General features: G+C 40.9%; 5 protein-coding genes and 4 non-coding genes across 9 annotated transcripts; all 9 read right to left on the bottom strand.

Moving 5' to 3' along the window:
• Positions 1-6: 6 nt before the first annotated feature.
• On the bottom strand, positions 7-1,275 carry LOC116889722 (ATP synthase subunit beta-like; the record flags this gene model as incomplete). The annotated part of the gene is made up of 1 exon (XM_032890600.1): positions 7-1,275. A coding segment is annotated over exon 1 (1,269 nt), but the record flags the coding sequence as incomplete, so codon positions are not given.
• A 20-nt stretch (positions 1,276-1,295) lies between these two features.
• LOC116889721 (ATP synthase gamma chain-like) lies at positions 1,296-1,898 on the bottom strand. Its single transcript, XM_032890599.1, has one exon. The coding sequence runs from the start codon at positions 1,896-1,898 to the stop codon at positions 1,296-1,298; it is 603 nt and encodes a 200-aa protein (XP_032746490.1).
• Positions 1,899-2,179: 281 nt separating this feature from the next.
• On the bottom strand, positions 2,180-3,700 carry LOC116889719 (ATP synthase subunit alpha-like). The gene has a single exon (XM_032890598.1). It carries the CDS (start codon positions 3,698-3,700, stop codon positions 2,180-2,182), a length of 1,521 nt encoding a protein of 506 aa, XP_032746489.1.
• A 10,398-nt stretch (positions 3,701-14,098) lies between these two features.
• LOC116889718 (probable GTP-binding protein EngB) lies at positions 14,099-14,662 on the bottom strand. The gene has a single exon (XM_032890597.1). It carries the CDS (start codon positions 14,660-14,662, stop codon positions 14,099-14,101), a length of 564 nt encoding a protein of 187 aa, XP_032746488.1.
• A 10-nt stretch (positions 14,663-14,672) lies between these two features.
• On the bottom strand, positions 14,673-20,378 carry LOC116889717 (lon protease-like). Its single transcript, XM_032890596.1, has 2 exons — positions 18,779-20,378; positions 14,673-14,827 (listed from the first exon to the last, which is right to left on the bottom strand). Exons 1-2 carry the CDS (start codon positions 20,376-20,378, stop codon positions 14,673-14,675), a joined length of 1,755 nt encoding a protein of 584 aa, XP_032746487.1.
• Trnaw-cca lies at positions 14,930-15,002 on the bottom strand. Its single transcript has one exon. It is a non-coding gene; the product is annotated as a tRNA-Trp (tRNA).
• Trnam-cau lies at positions 17,489-17,562 on the bottom strand. The gene has a single exon. It is a non-coding gene; the product is annotated as a tRNA-Met (tRNA).
• On the bottom strand, positions 17,571-17,644 carry Trnap-ugg. The gene has a single exon. It is a non-coding gene; the product is annotated as a tRNA-Pro (tRNA).
• Trnar-gcg lies at positions 17,800-17,873 on the bottom strand. Its single transcript has one exon. It is a non-coding gene; the product is annotated as a tRNA-Arg (tRNA).
• Positions 20,379-21,553: the final 1,175 nt, after the last annotated feature.

Genomic DNA, 21,553 nt, shown 5'->3' with positions numbered 1-21,553 from the left:
CATATATCTCCCAGGCATGTTGGTGAACTTCTCAGCCACAAAGAAAGGCTGAGAGAAAAAGTTCCTTATCTTTCTAGCCCTATATACGGTCAATCTATCCTCCACTGAAAGCTCATTAATACCCATGATGGCAATAATGTCCTGAAGCTCCTCACACTTCTGTAACATTTCCACAACCTTATTGGCCACCGCATAGTGTTCAGCTCCCACCAACTCCGGAGATAACCAGTTAGAAGAACTCTGAAGAGGAGAAACGGCCGGATATATTCCCAAAGAAGCAATCTTCCTGTCCAAAACAACCTTAGCATCCAAGTGGGCAAAAACAGTAGCAGGGGCGGGATCGGTGATGTCATCGGCCGGAACATAAACCGCTTGAATTGAAGTAATAGACCCCCTATTAGTGGAGGTAATTCTCTCCTGTAAACGTCCCATTTCATAGGCTAGAGTTGGCTGATATCCGACCGAAGAAGGAGTTCTTCCCAAAAGAGACGAAACCTCAGAACCTGCCTGCGAAAAACGGAAAATGTTGTCGATGAAGAGAAGAACGTCTGTTCCCTCTTCATCCCTGAAATATTCAGCCATAGCCAATCCGGACAGAGCAACTCTCATTCTTGCTCCGGGAGTCTCATTCATCTGCCCAAACAAAAGAACGGTGTTTTTCAAGACCCCAGATTCTTTCATTTCAAAGTACAGATCGTTACCCTCCCTACTACGTTCACCAACACCCACAAAGATGGACATTCCACCATAACCCATGGCACAGTTATGTATCAACTCTGTAACGACAACTGTTTTTCCCACGCCGGCACCACCAAACAACCCAATCTTACTTCCCTTAGCATATGGACACAGAAGATCAATAACCTTTATGCCGGTTTCCATAATTTTGGTCTCTGTGGACTGATCCTTCAGCTTAGGAGGAAGAGCGTGAATGGATCTTTTTGGAGCGTTTGTATCAAAATGCTCTCCATCTATGGGCTCACCAAGCACGTTAAACATTCTGCCCAAAACACTCCTTCCTACCGGAACAGTAATGCTGTCGAATGTTCTGCTAACCTTTAGACCCCTACTCAATCCTACGGTGTCTCCAACCGAAATACATCTGGCAACACCATCTCCAATCAATTGAGAAACCTCAAGTGCAACCAGTATCTTGTTTCCTTCATCCATCACATTTAGCCTTTCGTTGACCATCGGCTGTGAAGATTTCTCAAAGATGACGTCCACAACGGGACCAAACACCTGATAGATAACTCCCTCGGATTTGACAGACATAGCTCGCTACTAAAACTATTTTACTTTTTCTTTTTGAATTTGGACGCCACCACTATCTCTGTAATCTCTTGGGTAATGCTTGATTGTCGCATTTTATTAAACAAAAGTTTATATCCATCCAAAAGCTCTGTAGCGTTCTTGGTGGCGTTGTGCATCATCTCTCTACGCACCGAATGCTCTCCAAGTTTTGAATTAATTACGGCAGAAAGGAAGATGCACTCCAAATACTGCGGGAACAAATCAAAAATAGCGTTTGGATAGGACATCTTATGGTCCCATGTCTTGACAAAAACCTTCTTCCTTCCCTCAAAGTAATCTTCCCTAAAGGGAAGAACCGTAACTTTGTCCAGTGTTCCGGACTTGTGATCTTTCACATAAAGAATGGACAGCCTCTGATAGTTCTCGTTCATGAAGGTATCAAACACATTTTTCACTATATCCCTAAGATTGTTTCTTGAATCCTTAGGTCTCATTTCACTACTCATAGCGATCATGATCTTGTCCCCGAATCCAGAAGATAGGTGAGAGGCTAACCTTTTACCCACAACCACTAGGGCATCAGTCTTGGGTCTAAATGAAGATTGAAGGTGTTTCATGACTCGGTCGTTAATGTCGCCGCACATTCCAATGTCGGATCCAATTACTATTCACAACTCCTTCTTTTCAGTGTCGAAAGATAAAAATCTATTATTAGTCTCCCTTATATCGTGTTCTGGATCAGTCATCAGTTCATAAAAAATATTGTAGATGCCCTGAAAGTAAGGTAGGGACTGAGATTGTAATTCCCTGTAGGCGTGATGATGGGTTGTGGAGATAATCTCCAGTGCACGGGTAATCCTTGAAGTTACCCCAATAGACTTTATTTTCTTATTGATCTGCGGTAGATTAAACAAGGCAGCACGCTTTAACGACTTTTACTGATCATGAACTCAGCATATGCGTCGGTCACGACCTGTTTCATTAATTCCCTATGTTCTAGAGAGGTTGGCACATTAAGGTCGATATTGTATTCCAATCCACTCTCCTTGAATTTTCTAAGAGCTATATCCAAGAAAGCCGGAACATCCTCGGTATCCTCAACTCTAAGAATGTGCTTCTCTTTGATCATGAAAAGAAGGAAGAGTTCCTGTCCAGGTGATCGCGGAGAATTCGGACTCTGAACCAAGCACTTCTGAATTTTTGAACCCAAATTCAATGTTGTCTTAGTTTGTTCGTTCAGCTCGGATCCAAATTTAGAAAACTCCAGCACCTCAAAGTATTGGGCAAGTTCCAGCTTAAGGGTACTACTCATGTGTTTGATCGCGGCCTTTTGAGCCGAACCACCCACCCTAGAAACTGAAAGACCTACATCTATTGCAGGTCTATGTCCAGAGTTAAACAAGAGGCTCTTAAGGAAGATTTGTCCATCAGTAATGGAGATGACATTAGTTGGAATATAAGCGGAAATGTCATCAGCCTGTGTTTGTATGATAGGAAGAGCCGTTATAGACCCACCTCCATGCTGTTTATTAAGCCTACCAGACCTTTCCAGAAGTCGAGAGTGAAGATAAAAGACATCACCAGGATAAGCCTCACGGCCTGGAGGAAAGTTAAGAAGCAGTGACATGGTCCTGTAAGCAATAGCGTGTTGTGTGAGATCATCATACACAATAAGAACATCTTTACCTTCCTTCATCCACTGTTCAGCTATAGTGATTCCAACGAATGGAGCCAAATATTTAAGTGACGGAAGATCTGAAGCGGATGCACTTACGATGGTGGTGTAACTTAAAGCATCCTTCTCCTTCAGCTTCTGAATAACTTGGAATAGGGTAGAGTTTTTCTGTCCAATGGAAACGTATATACAGTTACAATTCTGATCCTTTTGATTAATGATGGCGTCTATAGCAATAGTTGTTTTACCTGTCTGTCTGTCACCAATAATAAGCTCCCTCTGCCCCCTACCTATTGGAATCAGAGAATCGATTGTAAGAATACCCGTATAAAGAGGTTCTGTAACCGACTGTCTGGCCATAACCCCAGGAGCCTGCCTCTCTACCTGTTCGAATTGAGCATTAGAAAGTTCCGCACCACCATCTATAGGAGCACCAACAACGTTGATCACTCTACCCAATAATTGCGATCCAGTAGGAACCGAAAATGTTCTTCCAGTTCTCTTTACTTCATCCCCCTCAAAAACATTTTGGTATTCACTAAGCATAACTGCTCCAACCAAATCGGAACCCAGAGAAAGAACAAGAGCATACAGGTTCTCCTTAACAATGAGAATCTCATTTAACTTGGCATCGCTAATGCCCGAGATGCTCAAGATACCATCGGAATTGGTTATAACCACTCCAGTCTCAACAGTAACTGTGGTTGTTTGGTAGTTGCGGATCAACTTCCTGATCGCATCCGTATGTAAATCTAGTTTCAGCTCCGACATATCAGCAAACTAAATAATGATAACCAAACTCTTAGGAGAATATAGTATCTAATTTTAATTTCAACTGCATTAAATTCGACCGCACAGTAAATTCCTCCATGTAGTCATCCACCTGAACCTTCACTCCTAATTTAAGACTTTTATCAATGGCATATATGAACTCACAGGTAAATTCTCTCAATCTTTCAGTTCATATGCGTTCCAATTCACGTTTCTGCTCCGGAACAATATCAAAAGCCGAATAAATAAACACTCTTTTTACCTTTATCTGCTCCAGTATCTTTGACTTAAGGGTGGACAAAAAGAGCTTGATATAGAAAATCAACCCAGTATCAGCGATGAAGTGCAGGGCATTAACGAAATATTCGTGAAGACTCCCCCTCCATAGATCAATAACTTTCTTCTTCTCCTCCTTATTTACGTGTCTATCCTCAAAGAACAAAAGAATATCAGGAGACTCTTCCATCTCCCTAAGAATCGCTTCTATCTGCGCAAGAAGCGTCTCCTGTGCAGGCCTTGTTTCGAATAGACCAAGTACAGAATTAGCTACCTTGGAAATCGACTGTATGCAATAAACGGTACCAAACACAATCTCAAGGCGTTACTAGTGAAACACTTTACCCTCTTCGGAGGAAATGATCTTTTTGTCCTTAAGGCTACTAATGTAGGCATCCACCACTGCCTTGTTGTTGGCATCATTCAGATTTGCGTCAACAAGTTTTTCGGCAAGTTCTTTAGCAGCATCCGCAATGTATCGTCCAACTCTCTCCCTCGCTCTTTCCTCAATAGCTTGCACTTTCGCATCAGCTTTAATCTGTGATTCCTTAAGCATTTGTTCAGCCGCAATTCTTGCCTCAACTCTCATCTTTTCAGCCTCCTCTGTAGCAACCTTAATGATTGCTCGTTTAGCGAACATCAATTCATACTTCTCCTTTCGAAGAAGACCAAGGAAATATCTAGCTTCCCTATTATTTACAACCAAGTCCTTTTTCTGTTTCTCCAACACCTTCTTCTGTCTTGCAGCAAAATCAACGGTAGGTTTCCACAACCAGATAGCAGCAACTGAAAAGATAACAACAAAGGAAATCAAATGTACTAGTAATACCCAAACATTCATAGTTAAAGAGTTTCGTATAAATTCAGAGATTCTTTCTGAAAAAGTTGCAGTCTGTAAAAATATCACCGACTAAATTGAAAGGGGAGAAAACTCCCCCGTACCACTAAATGATGTTAGTGAATATGCATCAAATATAATGGCTTTCTAAGAAACTGCAAACAACAATAGAACAGAAACAATAAGACCATAAATGGCAACAGACTCACAAATAGCTGCACCAACAATAAATTGTCTGAAGATTAGAGCTTCAACCTCTGGGTTTCTAGCAAGAGCTTCTATAGCTTTACCACCGATATAACCTTGTCCCATAGCAGCGCCCATACCGGCCAATAGCGCAAGAGCCGCACCGTAGTGCTTACCATCTCCGGCTAAAGTAACTAAAGAATTAAGTACAGAAGGCAGCATGTAATTAATGGACTTATTTTATTTTAACTAATAATCTCGTCCACGTTCACATCATAGTTCTTTGCGGAGGCTCCTTCGCCGTGTCTTGCCAATGCCCAGAAGCACATGGTCAGCAGTATAAATATCATTGATTGGCATGCCGGTCCAAAGATATCAAAGTAAATGTGAATTGGGAATACGAAAAAGGGCAGAAGAACTGGTCCAAGGTAATTGACGCTGTCGAAAAACCCACCAGTAGAACCACCAACCGTAATCATGTCGTAGATTATGAACAAAATAAGAGATCCTGCAAGGGTATTACCCCACAACCGAAAACTCATGGACAAGACCTTACTCAACTCACCAATAACCCTGAATGGGTCCAAAATAGGAAAGATTTTTCTTCCACCTATCTTTATCCACTTTACATAGTCGGCGAAATATTTGTACCCCCTATAGATTAGTCCCGATATTACGGTTCCAAAGAACACCATCATTGCAGTAGTAAACGGTATCAAAAGATTGCTCCCGAGCGGCTCCAATCCCAGTATGGACAGAATATTAGAGAACCAAAAGACGGCTATGATGTAGATGAAAAAAGGTACCGCCTTTTTATAGGATGGACCAAGAATCTGATAAGTGGTCTTCCTTATTCACTGCACCATCGAAAAGGTAAGAAATGTGAATGTCGGCATAGTGGAATATGAATTGCACTTTGCAATGGACTTGTTGTAAAGCCAACACCCTATGCAAAAGATAAATGTAAGGGCTCACATGGCCACCAATATCATGTATGCCTCCGTGAACGAGGTTGAAATAAAGGATTTTGAAGTAGCCATAACCTATCTAAATACTAATGGGTTCCACAACCATCAGTCTACGTCTAGGCATATGTTTAAATGCACTGAATTTGGAAAGCATGGTGGTGAAGTATCATGAAACGTATCTTATCATTAACGCCGGAACAAAGAATTCCGGACATAAGGTTGATCTTTGGGTGAAATTAGTAAATTTGCAGGCATCAGAAACTCCACTTACATTTGCCACAAGCAAACTCCAAAGAATAATCAGTGGAATATAGTTGAAAATATGGATGGCCAAAAATCCAAGAGTTAGAAACAATCTATTCCTTCGCTTTACACACTTCCTTAACTTCCTTTTGCGCTTCAGGAAAATCTTTTTAGCCATCCAATTCCTTCTATCGGCCGCCAAGAGATCGGTTTTGAAGATGGCTCTGGACAAATAGTTCTGAAACACCGCTGAAAGCAACGCAAAAATGAAGACACATGCAACGTTAATAAAGCGCGGTGTTTTGAGTTCAAACTTGCTAGAGCTAGAGCCTGAATTAGAGCCATTCAGAACAAAATAACAGTCCATCCATAGAGCGCCACACATCAAAAGAAAGAACAGAATAAAGAATATCCACAGGTACTGTCTGTGATACCTCAGGGACAACATAATGTACTAAAGTGCCTCGGCTCTACTTCTTACGGACTGTAACGCCTTCTTTCTCTTTTCGAATTCACTAAATGCAAACTTAAGGATCCTATCCCAATAGTAAATCACAGCCTTCAAGAGCACAAACAAAAACATGTGTACGCATATCAGCACGAACCCCAAAATTTTAGTGGTCTTTGCGTCTGTGGCCACAAAGGCCAACTTGTTATCATCCGTAGGAAACTTTATATTAAATCCGTTTGTGGAGCCAATGACTATAAGCAAAAATCAAATAAAAAGTAAATAGAAATTAAAGGTATATACCACTCAAAACACCAATTTTTTTCTCGAAATAGAAAAGTTCTCATAAGTTAGGTTCCTTAAATAGATGGAATTTTTATTTAGAAATATCTTGTAGGACCACGAGAAAAAAATCATTCCCACCAGGCAAAATAGAACCACCTGATTGTAGACGGGATCAAAAAACAAAAGAGAAAGCCCCAGAAACGACAGGAAAAGAGTAGTAAATAACCCAACTATCACCACAAACACCGAATGGGATACAGTTTCAAAGAAGTGAAAGACCTTCTTGGATTGTTGAGGCTTATTGCTAATGTTTCTAAACGGTCTCATATATTCCTTTATATATAAGAATGCGTAAGTAATTTTGTCGACGCAGCAAAACCCACGCAATAAATCAAGGACTTAATCAATCTAGCCCTCAAGAATAGAGGGGATAAAGAGCTATGCAATTGGAAAGATCCAATTGTTCCTATTCCTAAGGAAACAACATATATAAAAAGTGCAACAATAAGGAGAAGAATGGCGTTCTCTCGACTTTTAGGAAGAATAGTGTAAAGCAACCAAATGCACAACGCCAAAGACGAAAGCAATATAGCACTCTCTCAAGTGGGGAATAAGCATAGGTAGGCTATGGTTCCAAGTCCAGTAGTTGAGATTAGAAGTCACGTATACACCTGTCTATCCCTAAATATTCGACCTACGCCTCCCAATGCTCCAATAAAAATAGCCTGTAGTAGAAATCACGGAGAGTAGGCATACACGCCGGTACAAACATAGGCCACCGTATCCACAATAGCTCCATTTAATGCCCCTATAGCCGGACCCATCAAGAATCCAGACAACATAAGGAATAGTGGAGCTAAGGAGATGCGCAAAGATAGAGGATGTATATAAATACTGTGAATGGTGGAGATTAAACCCAGCGTAAACAACCCCAAGAATAAGAGGGATCTATTTTCCTGAAGCTTCCTAAGTAAGTTCGTCTTAGTCTTCTGTTCTACAAACTCTACTTGAAAGAAACGCCTTGGGAAGAAATATCGGAGGAGTACTTATTGATTATGGAGGCTATCAGATCATCATTCTTTGGGGGTTGTAGACAAACATAGGATAGAAGGTAAAGCAACACGTACACAAACATGGACACCAGAGATATTATGAACACCACCTTTATGCTACCTGTTGGTGACTTAGATCCATCCTGAAAACATAAGTAAATAGAAATGATCATGGTCAAGGTAACAATAAAGCTCCTCAGGGTGAAACCCTTCTTCTGTCAAGAATACTTGAAATTGTCGTTTTGAAGAGACCTTTGTACTCCCATCCCCAATCACATAAAAATCAACGAGAAAAATGGGGCCAACAGAGGGATGATGTAACCCGATCCTGAAACAAACAACCCCATCACAAAGGAGGTGACAGAACAGCACATTCCTATAGCGACTATAGCCAAAAGAACATACTTTAGGATTACATTTACTCCCGGCTTGGTTTTATAGATGTAAACGGATCCGTTATTGATGTCCCTTTTAAGCAATTCACGAGCATGGCTTTTTATCAATAACTCACCCAACTCCTGGCCCAAATTTTCATTGGTAAGTTTTATGTCTTCGCTGAATACATTATGGAATACAGCCACAGAATCCGGCTGTTGTCGAAAATGGTGTACCGTTTGGGTTTTCGACTCGATGTCCTGGATCACTTCAGGTTTGTCCAAGTCAATATCACATATGTTATTTACGCACACCCTCAGGTAATTAACTTCATCCCTGAGCTCTTCAATGGTCTTGGAGGAGTAATCAGAGACGCTATGCTTTTCGGCGGTCTCAATTGCATATTGTTGCTTGAAATTGACGATTAAATTTTCTGCATCAGATATCCTAGAACCGGATGCCTTGGCCAAGAACCTAAACAAACCCAGCACCTCCAGAACCGCCTCGGAGATCTGGGATCTATTATTTTCTAGAGAATAGAATAGAGAGTTGTTGGTTAAACACTCTATATATCCTCGAAGCGAGTTATATAAGGATTTGTAATCGTTACTAATCATTTGTCCTTTTTATTGCCAGTAACTCTTCGTGTTTTCTTAGTAGAAAGTATTTAAGGAGAGAAATATTACACTCAGACGAATAAACAACAGCGAAATGAATTTTATAAAGATCAATTATAAAAGAGTCCACCCAACCAAGAAGATTGCAAAATTTTTTAGTTAAGTCCTTGTAATAAGGAAGCTCGAAAGGAGCTATCCGGGTGTATTTTAGGACCTCCTGGTCCCTAGAGAAAAACTTGCTTGCAGATAGGTATTTTTTAAGCTCCAACAACTTATATGATAATGCGTAGGAAAATTGCTTGAATGTAAGGTCTCCTGTTACGGATCCATGGAAGAACAGAAGTCACTTGGAAAGGTCATCGGAGAGATAGAGATTGAAAAAATGAAAAAATACAAATTCGTGTTGAACATCCCTAAGAACAAGCACTAGCATTCTGTCATTGAGTTTATCTATGGATTTAAGTTGAGAAATTCTCTCCAAAAGTTCATTTATGGAAGCGGCTGAGGTAGGAAGATGTTTCTTTATTTCCCCCAAGATGTACTTGGAGGGTTTTAGGTCTTTATATTTGCCGGACAGAAGAGATTTAAGGTAGCTTTTTTTTGTTCGATGGTTAAGCGGTTTTAACTCCCAATCCTCATTGTCTAATAATCCTAGTATTGCCTCGTGAGGAGGTTTCTCATCAACTATAAGAATATTTTCAGATCCAGAATATCTAACCATAGTGTCCAATAATTCCCAAGGACCGGAGTAATCCTCGATTACCACGTTTTCATGAGAAGACAGTAGGCTCTGCTGAATTAGGGACATTTCTAGATCAGTAGAAGAGGGCCTTCTTAGATGAAGGGTATGAGGATGTTTGGACTTGAATTCCTCCACAATATGATCAAGAAGCCCATGATCCGTGGAGTAATGGTAGTGAATTGTCATTTGGCTAAATCTTAACGGTGCGCCTCCAGAGAAAAAGAACCCAGATGCCGAAAAGAAATAATGAGAGTGAAGATAGGTTTAGATCCCAATAGAAAAGGGTGTGATTGATGTTGAATTCATTGATTCTATTAGATAAGGAAAAAATTCAGTCGGAGACAAATACATGTACTGGATCTAGAAAGGTGCACCATCAGGTGAAAAAGAAAAATCCAAATAGCAAGGAAACTATAGGGGCAAATAGCAAAGAAAAAGGAATGGCGGTTAAATGTATGGTGTGGGGCTTGAAATGTAGAAATATTAGTGTGGACATAAGGAAAGCGGAGATATAAGAACAAGGTCAAAGCTTTCAGGTCCTTGAGAAAGTTTGTCTATTGAGTGCGAATAAAAACGAAAAAGAGTAAGAAAGAAGAAAGGATAGTGATCGGAAGATTCGGAGATTAAAGGGGAGAATAAGAAGAGCGGTTAGGGATCATTTGTGAAGTCCTTCATATTTGTGAGATATAAGCATACCCAATATTACCCTTAATCCAGGGATGGAATAGTCTATAGAGGACCAATAAAGAAGTAAGATGGGTAAGATTAGTTTTCTAGAGGGAAGAATTCTGATTAGGAGTTGGTGTGCGATGATAAAGTGTAAGCCACTAACGGATAGTAAATAAGGAATTCCCATATTTTGGAAGGTTTGATAGAGATGGGAAGATTTGGAGTTGAAAACCAGTAGTCCTATGGTGGAGGAGACTTTGGGAGAATAATGAGTAGAGAGAAAATTAAGAATTCATTTGTTGGTAGAGAAAAGAGTGTTGAGATGATTTAGATAGGTTTTATTATCTGGATGATGGAGTTGGTTGAGGAGGGTTTGTATTGATAAAAGAACAGATGAAAGAAATGCTATGAGCAGGATAATTGAGAATCTTATTCTAAGGTAAAAGATGGCCAAAATTCAAAGGAGAATGAAGGGGAGTTTGTGGGGGTGTAAGGGTAGAAGGTTTGAAGCAAGTATTAGAGAAAGGGTTATGAATACTAGATGATGTGTTGGTTTGGGTTTGGAGATGAATAATTCCTCCATGAATTATTAATAGAGTAATGATCGGGAGAAGGCATAATCTCATGGAAGGCGCTTTGGGACTAGGGAAAAAGTGTTTTGCTATTATGGGGTGAGTTTACGGCCTTTGGGAACTAAAAGTGTTGTTAGAAAGTGATTCTGATTACCAAGTGGTGCCTGTGCACTAATGGTAACCGCCTATCTGGCGGGGATCATATTAAACGTAAAGCCCCTTGATAGAAATGAAGGTTCTCCTCAGGCTCCTGAGGAACCTACAGTAGAAGAGAAAGATGTAGAAGATAAGAAAGAGGAAGACAAACAAGAAGAAAAAGAGGAGGAGAAACCGGAGGAAAAGGAAGAAGAAAAGAAGGAAGAGACGGCTACAGAAGAATCGGAAGCTCCGCCTCCACCACCTCCTGCAGCTCCCCCACCCCCACCGGCCCCAGAACCTACTCCCAAAGAAGAACCTAAAGAGAAGGATGAAAGCAAAAAAAATGAAGTCAAGAACGATTCGGATCAAGGAGAATGAGAAGATGAGATGCACAATGTTCCTCTTCTAGAATACAACAAGTACAAAACCAATGAACTAACAAAAAATGGTAAATACTGAACAGAGCAATACAACAAGGGTCTATGAGAAACGTGAAGTCTAAAGACTACAACACATTCCTTGCTCGGAGCTATAAAGAGGTATATAGAAAATGAAAAGAAAAAAGAATCACAGCCTAAACCCTAAATTCTGTAATTGTTTTCGTAGAACATCAAATCTCTCTCATATCTTCTGATCTTGGCCGAAACCTCATTAAATAAATTCTGGGGTGTGGAGGGTCCGAATTGCTTCATCCTTTGTCTAAGGAACTTTATTTCGTCGGTCAATCACTTCTTCTCCTCCATGATCATGTCTAGGTACTTTTTAAGAATTTCGGGGCCTACATGGATAGCGGCAAAGAATGGAAACTCTCCGTCATAGACGGCGAAGGAAATAGTGTTAGTGGCGGAAACTGCGTCTCTAGCCGGTCCAACCCTAATCACTTTATGGTTTATATATCCAAGGTACTCCACCATTTCGACCCTGTCTAAACATTCATCACCGAACAGCTCAACCTTGAGCTCTTCATTGGCCGGAAGATCAATTCTCTTCCTGATGGCTTCGAAGGTATTTCGATACTCGAAGAATCAATTCATTTGGATAGGCTCAAATCCCTCTCAGGAGAACTCAAGAGAATTGTCTATTCCGCATTCATTCACGAACTCGGGGATGATGGGTTCCATGAGAATGAGCATTCGATTCCAAATATACTTCAAGAATGCAACGTCATTCTTTTTGTGTTTGTTGAGAACCTTATATAGCTCCAGATATCTGTTGCAGAATCTATCTCTAACGAAATTCATAACATCGGAGGCGATTAATCCGAATCTACAATTGTCATAGAGATCAGCAAGTCTCTCCTCCAGTTCGCCCAGATACACAAGAATATTCCTGTCATTAGCAGTTAGTCCCTCGGGAGTTCCCAAGTTTCCGTTTGAAATTTGATGGTTTATAAGTCCATTGGCGTGTTTTAATTTGTGAAGGACCTTCTTGTAATACTCGAGCTTCTGAACCGAGAAGGTAATGTTGTTATCCTGATTGGTATGGGAGAAAAAGAATAGCCTTACAGTACTTATGGGATGTTCCTTGATTAATTCAAGGGGATCAACTCCATTGTTGGACGACTTGGACATCTTTTTATTACTGTCGTCCACAAGTAGTCCATGTAGAAATACCTTCCTGAAAGGAAAACACTTGTGAACGTAAAAATGCATAAAGACCATCCTGGATATTCAAAGCAAGAGGATGTCCTTGCCGGATACCATGATGGAAAGTGGAAGAAATTCCTGACGATTTTCAAACACTATAGAAGGTCATAGCGAAGAAGAAAATCAAGTATCCAATACATCCGTTGACTGAACTCTCTTCTCGGATGGAATTAGAGAAGGATTATTCTGGTCATCGAAATATATTGGTAGTCTAATTCCCCACTCCAATTGCCTAGAGATGCACCAGTCCTCCATGTTCTCCAGCATGTGCTTGAATTCTTCTGCTCTGCTCTCTTTTATGAACACCAAAGATTCGGGATTCTTCTCCCAGTAGACCAAAGCCCTGTGTGCCAATACGGAACTCTTGACGAACCACTGCTTACTCAGCATCGGTTCTATGATGGCTCCGCTTCTGGAAGAATAGGATAAATTAGTCTTGTAGTTGTCCATCTCCACCAATCCTTTCTGCTTCAGATCCTCTATGAGTTTTTTCTTGGCTTCATCCTTGTGTAGTCCCACATAAGGTCCCTCCAACATCTTCATCTCCAAATCGAATGCAATCACGTTGGGGAGTTTATGTCTTCGGGCCAATTCAGCATCGGCAAAATCGTGGGCTGGAGTGCACTTAAGGACCCCAGTTCCGAAGGTGGCATCAACGTAGGAATCAGCCAATATTGGAATTTCCCTATCAATTAGGGGAATCCTTGCCTTTTTACCCACCAGGTGGGTATATCTCTCGTCTTCGGGATTTACGAAAAGAGCTACATCTCCAAATATAGTCTCAGGTCGTGTAGTGGAGATTATTAAATCTTCACCCTCAGCACTATACTTGATTCGATATAGTTTTATGGTTGCGGGCCTATATTCCACCTCAGTATCCGAAATAGCCGTCTTTATTGCCGGATCCCAGTTAACCAATCTGTCCGCTCTGTAGACTAGCTTCTCCTTGTAAAGTCTTCCAAATACGTCAATTACATGGTTTACGGATGCCTCATCCAGGGTGAACCTCTTCTCGTCCATGGGAAGAACAAGACCCAATTGACTATATTGGTGGGTTATCCTCGCATCGTAAAAATCCTTCCATTCCCACAGCTTCTTCTGAAACTCTTCTGGACTAAGTGAAACCTTATCTATGCCCTCACTCCTCAAGGACTCCTCAACCTTTATCTGTAAAGATATTCCAGCATGATCGACCCCAAACCCCCAATACCAATTGTTCTGCCCAACTCTTCTGGAATGGTATCGAACCAGACCATCCTGTAGGATTGCATTCCACATGTGGCCCAAATGTAGGGCTCCAGTGAGATTAGGAGGAGGAAGTAAGGTTGAGAATCGGTTGGTCATTATTTGAGAAACTCCCTAATTTTTAAATTTAATAGACTTAAATTTAACCCCATCTTAGCACTAATGGGAATGATAGAATCGGATCCAATGCCTGTGGACGCGGATATGGAGCCTAAAAGTTTCTTCAATTGATTTTTGGAAATCTTGTCTATCTTATTCACAATCAGCATATAGTTGTGAAAGTGTCCGGATAGATATTCCGAGACTTCCAGATCGTTAGCACTGAGTCCGTGGCTGGACACCACCTGAAATACCCCCACTATTGATCTTGGTCCTAGAAAATAATTATCAAGAATCTTCATTAGGGAAGATTTGTCAGTTTTAGAGGCGTGTGAATATCCGTATCCGGGGGTATCAACCACATAGTGAGTGTTGAAGTCATAAAAATTTAGTGTTCTGGTTTTACCTGGCTTATTTGAGATGAGAGCTATTCTTGATTTAGCCAAAGCATTGATGAGAGAGGATTTTCCTGCATTAGAGGGGCCCACAAGGGCTATGTCGGGGAGGTTAGATAGCAAATCAGAATCGCCCTTATGGGCGACACTCACAACAAATCGAGCCATAATGGCGATTTTATTTCTTGGATTTAATGTTGTGCATAATTCTGGCCACCTGCGCCTCGGATGGTTTTTTCCCAATATGCCTGTATAACTCCCTAATCTGCTGTTCACTTATGGCCGGCTGATTCTCTATTTGCTTCTTCATGTAGGAGGATGCACCAACACCTCCTAAAAATAGACCCGCAACGAAACAAAGGATGGCTATAAGCGCTACTCACCCTCCACCCAATCCTGAATGGAGCACAAATATATTCATGTGCTAAAAAATGGCAGGCGTGACAGGACTCGAACCCATAACATATAGTTTTGGAGACTATCGTTCTACCAATTGAACTACACGCCTATTACCCTCTAAAGATATTAATTTATAAACCCATATAATCGTATACAGCCACTTCCTTTTTATAGAAACCTAATCCGTAGGTAAATCAAACCAAAATGGTGGAAGCTGAGGGATTCGAACCCTCGCACACTTACATGTCTATCAGTTTTCGAGACTGACCCCTTATATCCGCTTGGGTAAGCTTCCCTGAAATAATGCTATCACCTACTGGACGAAGAACTAGTCCAATCAAGCTACACTCCTCTCCAACATATTAATTTATATTGAAACTTTATCCTACAACAGAATCTCACAAATCATTAAAAGCATTTCTAACAATTGGATTGGAATCTTAAACTATCAGCATAGCTATGCTTAATAGAACATAATTCCAATATTCTCGCACTCATAGCTCAAACATCTATTGCACAAAATAAACATAAGCTCCGCAGCTACTAAAGCTGGAATTGGAGTCACCATAATCACAAGTGGAATTGGAACTGGATATTTACTAATTAACTCCTCATCCGGTGCTCCAGAAATACGAGGGGAAGAAGAGGGGAAACAACAGCCACCTAAACCCGCTCCCAAAGTCTATGCCAACTCTATTAGCATGGCGAAAGAACACGAAAGTTACAATTCAGGAACTATAGGTGATAAATATGGAAGATGAATGCAAAGCATAACTCGAGGCAACTGGAATAACAATAAACAAAGACTAGCTCATCAAACGCCCAAGAGCTTTAAATTTAATTACGTCAAGAAACAAAAAAACAATCCCGATTCACTAAAAATCACATGCCAGGAAGTATACTCTTGGAAGCCGGGCGACTGAACAACCATAGATCAAAATAAAAAACACGCAACGCCCGAACAAAAGAAAGATTTAGCCGACGAAATCTTTCAATATTGTGCCGCTGAAGAGGCTTTTAAAGCAAAGGACAAACCATCCACCTGAGATCAAGATTGAAAAATAGCATAATCAAAGTATCACTCCTAGTACCCCCCCTTTAGATAATGACGACATCTTTAACAGGTACTTCTACTGCTGCAAAAGCCTGCGCAGGTTGTGGTCTGGTTGCTTGTGCTGGTTGTGGAGGAGGACTATTCTTTCTGGTAGTGAATCTAAAAAACCACTACATCAACCAGAACGTCCAAAACCCCAACCATCCTTTTCACCCGAAAAGAAAAAACTATTCCTGGCCAGTTCAAAACATGCCAGCCAATATGTTATAGGGACAATAGGTTGACAACACGGAGACAAACTTCTAAACGTGGATGATGAAGAGGAAATTAATAAGGAATGAAAGAATAACGTAGGTAGACTGATAGACCCTAAACACTCTTACAGACAACTAAGCGAAGCTTTTAAAAACGTAAAAAACAAATCCACTAAAGATCAAATAAAACCATTGAAAGACATATGCGACAAGATGTACAAAGCGCACAAAGACAAATGGGATGAATTGTCGGAAGCTAAGGGACTAGGAGACGACGACAAAGCAACTTTAGTGGGCGATATATGAAGCTTCTGCGCACACTCTGATTACTGACAACAAGAGGATCCACAATGGCGTAAAAATTTAGGTCTTAAATAATAAAGATATAAAGGTCTTCATAACGAAGCCTACAATCTCATAAATCCAAAAAATATTTAAATATTTATCAACTGCCACGGTCTTTAAACCTAGGTATTAACTAACAATCACGATATCACATCTAACCAATCATATAAGAAAGAGATATCACTCCTGATATCCCTTTTAGATCATGGCAACATCTTTAACAAGCACTTCTACTGCCGCAAAAGCCTGCGCAGGCTGTGGTCTGGTTGCTTGTGCTGGTTGTGGAGGAGGATTATTACTCTCGGGTAGTGAATCTAAAGAACATAAAAATATCGAATCCACTCCATTGCCACAAGCACAAAAACAACAAACGTCTCTTGCGGCTAAGCTATTCCTATCCGGATCAAAAAATGCCAAACAATACGGTGAAGGAACAATTGGCAGCGCTTACGGAGATAAACTGCTGAGCACCGACGAAGATGAAGATGTAAATAAAGAGTGGACTCAGAATATCAAGAGATTAAATGATCATAGCAATCCCATGGGGATGTTTCAAACATTGCAAGAAAAAAACAAAACCGCAGAGCAGAATAAAAAAAATGACCTAAAGCCCCTAAAGGATATATGCGAGAAAATGTACAAAGCCCACAAAGATAGATGAGACGACAACATACTGGGAAAAGAAACAAACCTAGACTTCAGGAAGAGTCTAGTGGACAACATATGAGAGTTCTGTGCACATCCCATGTACTGGAACGACATGCCCACAACTTGGCGTGCCAGTTGAGGCCTAAAGTAAATCAAGAAAAGGGCTACTAAGCCCTTCTCCTAACCCAAAACATCAAAATGGTGGAAGCTGAGGGATTCGAACCCTCGCACACTTGCATGCCTATCAGTTTTCAAGACTGACCCCTTATAACCGCTTGGGTAAGCTTCCTCTGGTAGCAGGAACGGGGATCGAACCCGTGACATCTCGGGTATGAGCCGAGCCCTCTAACCAGCTGAGGTATCCTGCCACAAATGGTCGGGACAACAGGATTCGAACCTGCGACCTCCTGGTCCCAAACCAGGCGCTCTACCAAGCTAAGCTATGTCCCGAACTCCTCCTATTAATATTGCGAATAAACTTCTTTTGTCTGAGTTCAAGAAGCACTTTAAGAGGAGTCCTAATGCTTCCGTCGTACTAGAATTTTAAACCGTATTCTTTCTATTGGACGGACAAAAGAATAACGGAGGAGGATCTTCAAAATTGGCCTGTCTAATAAGATTCGAACTTATAACCTTTAGCTCCGCAAGCTAATGCTCTATCCGATTGAGCTATAGACAGTTGGAGGTGTCTGTCAGAATCGAACTGACGATATGGAGGTTGCAGCTCCATGCCTTTCCTCTTGGCTAAGACACCATTAATCCCCCTCCTAATCTTTTAACGCAATTAATAATCTATAAAGATATGGCCTACTCTACTCGAATAGGGTCTAAGCTTTTTCCTACTCAAGAACCAATCATATAAGAAAGAATAAAGATGAGGATGTTTTTTCCGAAAGCGGTTCCAGGTGGCATCGTTGATCACATGCCTTATAAGATATTTCCTCCAATTATCTCCAAAGTAGGAATCTGTCTCGTATAAATTGTAGTAGATGTAAACAAGGCCAAACACAATATGGAAGAAGGTTCCGGCCAATATAAGTGTAAAGAACAGGTGTCTATCCTTGGTAGGGGGTTCACCCGGTGTTGGTATGTGTCATATGGTTGAATAGGACACGTTGAATTCAAGTAGATATAAATCTATGATGGAATAAATTAGAAATAATAGGTTGAAGCAACATGATGATACAACAAGCATGAAAAGAAAATTATGTAGTACATATCCATAATGCCTTAGTCTGTGATACCTGGAAAAAACTATTTGCTGTCTTCGGTTGGTAATTCCTATTTCCTTTATGAACAGGAAGACTGCCAAAAAGAAGAATGGCACCACCAGGAACCAAAAGAGAACTAGGAACCTGTTGACGTAAAAACTTGAAGAACTACTATTGCCTAACAACGGCTAAAACAGTTGATTATATATGTCATAGTAGTGTTTTACAGGAACTAGCTTAATCTTCTGTTTAACATCATCAGGAACATCCGATAGATGTTTGGAATTCTCCTCCGGATAGAAAATAATCTCCACTCCCCCTCTAACGGCAGAGATTATCTTTTCTTTCAGTCCACCTATAGGCAAAACCTTACCCCTTAGCGTTATTTCACCTGTCATGGCAACTTTAGAGGATACAGGTTTTCCAGAGAAGGAAGATATCATGGCGGTGGTTATGGTCACGCCCGCAGATGGCCCGTCTTTAGATACCCCACCAGCAGGAACATGAAGATTTACATCAATATTATTCCAGTCTAATGATTTTTCCTTCAGTCCGAATTGTTCCTCATTGGCCCTAACGAACGCCAGGGCAACGGCCGCAGATTCCTTCATGGTGTCCCTAAGGTTCCCTGTTAGGGATAGGTTACCCTTTCCGGCAAAATAATTTACCTCCAACGGAAGAAGATCTCCTCCAAATTCGGTGTAGGCCATTCCATTAACCACTCCCGGCAAGTTGTCGTCCTCCTTCTGAGTAATGTCATATAGTTCGTAATCCAAGTATTCCTTAACCTGAGGAATCTCAATAAGCTTCACTTCCTTGTTTTCCATAATCATGTCCGTCACCACTTTCCTTACTATCTTCTCTATCCTTCTTCTTAGTCCCCGAACTCCAGCTTCTCGAGTATATCTCTGAATTATGTAGATAAGTGCTTCATCCGTGAATTGTAGGTCGTCATTGGTCAAACCACAATTGTTTAGAACATCAGTTATCAAGTGGCTTTTGGCTATGTTCAACTTCTCCTGTTCGGTGTATGTTCTAAGATTGATGATTTCCATCCTATCCCACAGAGGATCAGGTATATTATCGTCGTAGTTAGCTGTGGCTATAAACATAACCTTCGACAGGTCAAAGTCCTCCTCTATGTAATGATCATTGAAGTTTGTATTTTGTTTAGGGTCAAGAATCTCCAGAAGAGCATGAACGGGATCTCCGTGGTATCCAACAGCGATCTTATCCACCTCATCAAGAAGAAAAACTGGATTCTTAACCTTCGCCTGTCTAAGGGCCCTTATTATCTTCCCGGGCATGGAGGCCACATAAGTTCTTCGATGACCCCTAAGCTCCGATTCATCATACAGTCCCCCAAGAGATATCTTCACAAACTTCTTATTGAGCGCCTCCGCGATTGATTTGGCCAAAGATGTCTTACCAACTCCTGGAGGACCAACAAGACAAATAATGGTTCCGGATTCCCTGGATGATTTTTTCTTTACGGCAAGGAACTCAATGATCCTTCGCTTGATATTGTCCAGTCCGTAGTGGCTCTTGTCAAGTGTCTCCTTCACCTTGTTTAGATCCATTTCATCCTGAGAAAGATACAACCATGGAAGATTCAAGATCCAGTCTAGGTAAGACCGTATGATAGTTGCCTCGTTTGAGTAAGAAGAACACATCTCGAATCTCTGAATCTCCTCCTTGGCCTTTCTTGCCACGTGTGCAGGATATCTTCCATGTTTAAGTTTGTGCTTTATTCTCTTTAGTTCAACCTCCTTGGAGGAGGAATCACCCAACTCCTCCTTGATGATCTTCATCTTCTCCCTCAGGTAAAACTCCTTCTGCTGTCTTGCTATGTTTTCGGACACCTTCTTACTTATGTTCTTATCAACCTTCTCCTCAACAGTTCGTCTCTCACCTTTCATGTCCCAATCCTTATTGCCCCAAACATCCTGCGATGTATCAAAGTCTACATCCATGATCATTTGAAGTCTCTGTATAAGGTCTGGCTCTGTAAGAAGTCTCAACTTGAATGTATACATCCCCTGCTGCTCCTTAGGTCAGGTGCTTGCCATGCTATCGATCATCTGTTCAAGGCTTCCCCCGCTATCCTTGAGTATCTTAGTCATGAACTTACCATGAGTTTTGCTGGAAACAGTAATGGCCATCTTCTTGCTAACATCCCTAAGCATCCTGGATCTAATTCTTTTGTAGGTCCCCATCAACACCCTCTCATCTCTGACCCCGTCACTGCTCACGTTGTCCAACTTACATCTGCTTAGACAACTAACCTCCACAACTATTTCACTAACTGATCCGTTTTCCCCCATAGTCTCGGAGATCTTAGACTTAATCTTCCCTAAAACACCTATATCCGCAAGGCTCTTTCTGTCTGTTTTCTTAGATAACTTATCCTTTGTGAAGGTCAGCAGCACATCCCCTCCTTCTCCTGCCAATTTGCAAGCATTTATGTTATCGGCTCTCTTGAAGGCAAGTTCATGCACAGAGCCCGGAAAAACCACATCGTCATTCATGACGATGACAGGTATTTTCTTTGACATGGTTGAAAACTTCTAGATTTTAACAGGCCATCATCTAGACCCTAAACTTTCATCTTTCATCCAGAAATCGAATAGTTTTGAACTGCAAAATATACTCTTCAAGCACTTTTTCATCACAATTAAAAACATCCTCTGAAGCTCTATTACCATACAATCAAGGATATTCATCAATATGCTTAGCAAAATTCTCTTTATCTCCTGCCTCGACCTTAATTCCTTCTTTCTTGGCTATCTCTCCGAGAACCAATGTGGTCTTAAGATTCTTCATCTGTTCAAGAACCACATTTTCAAAAGAAACCTTATTATGACCCTGCTTAATCAATAGGTTATAGAAATTCGCTGCTTCTCTCCTTATATTTTGATGAGGTATGGGATGCATATTATTTTCAGACGAAAACAATCACTTCAAAATATCATGATATCTAACGAAGCTGTTGTGAACCAAGTACTGTTTGCTTATCGCCTCCTTGAATTTTTCTACGGTTTCTCCGTTAGGAACATTTAACCTCTTCACAAGTTCATCATCTATTTTCTCTTTCTTCCTTACCTCTATTATCCAGATATCTATATTTATCTCCCGATCCCCATCCTTC

This window comes from Rattus rattus, unplaced genomic scaffold (genome assembly GCF_011064425.1).
Source record: "Rattus rattus isolate New Zealand unplaced genomic scaffold, Rrattus_CSIRO_v1 PGA_scaffold_61, whole genome shotgun sequence".
NCBI classification, from domain to species: Eukaryota; Metazoa; Chordata; class Mammalia; order Rodentia; family Muridae; genus Rattus; species Rattus rattus.
The sequence above is the reverse complement of the archived record's forward strand: the minus strand, read 5'-3'. Positions and strand labels throughout refer to the sequence as shown.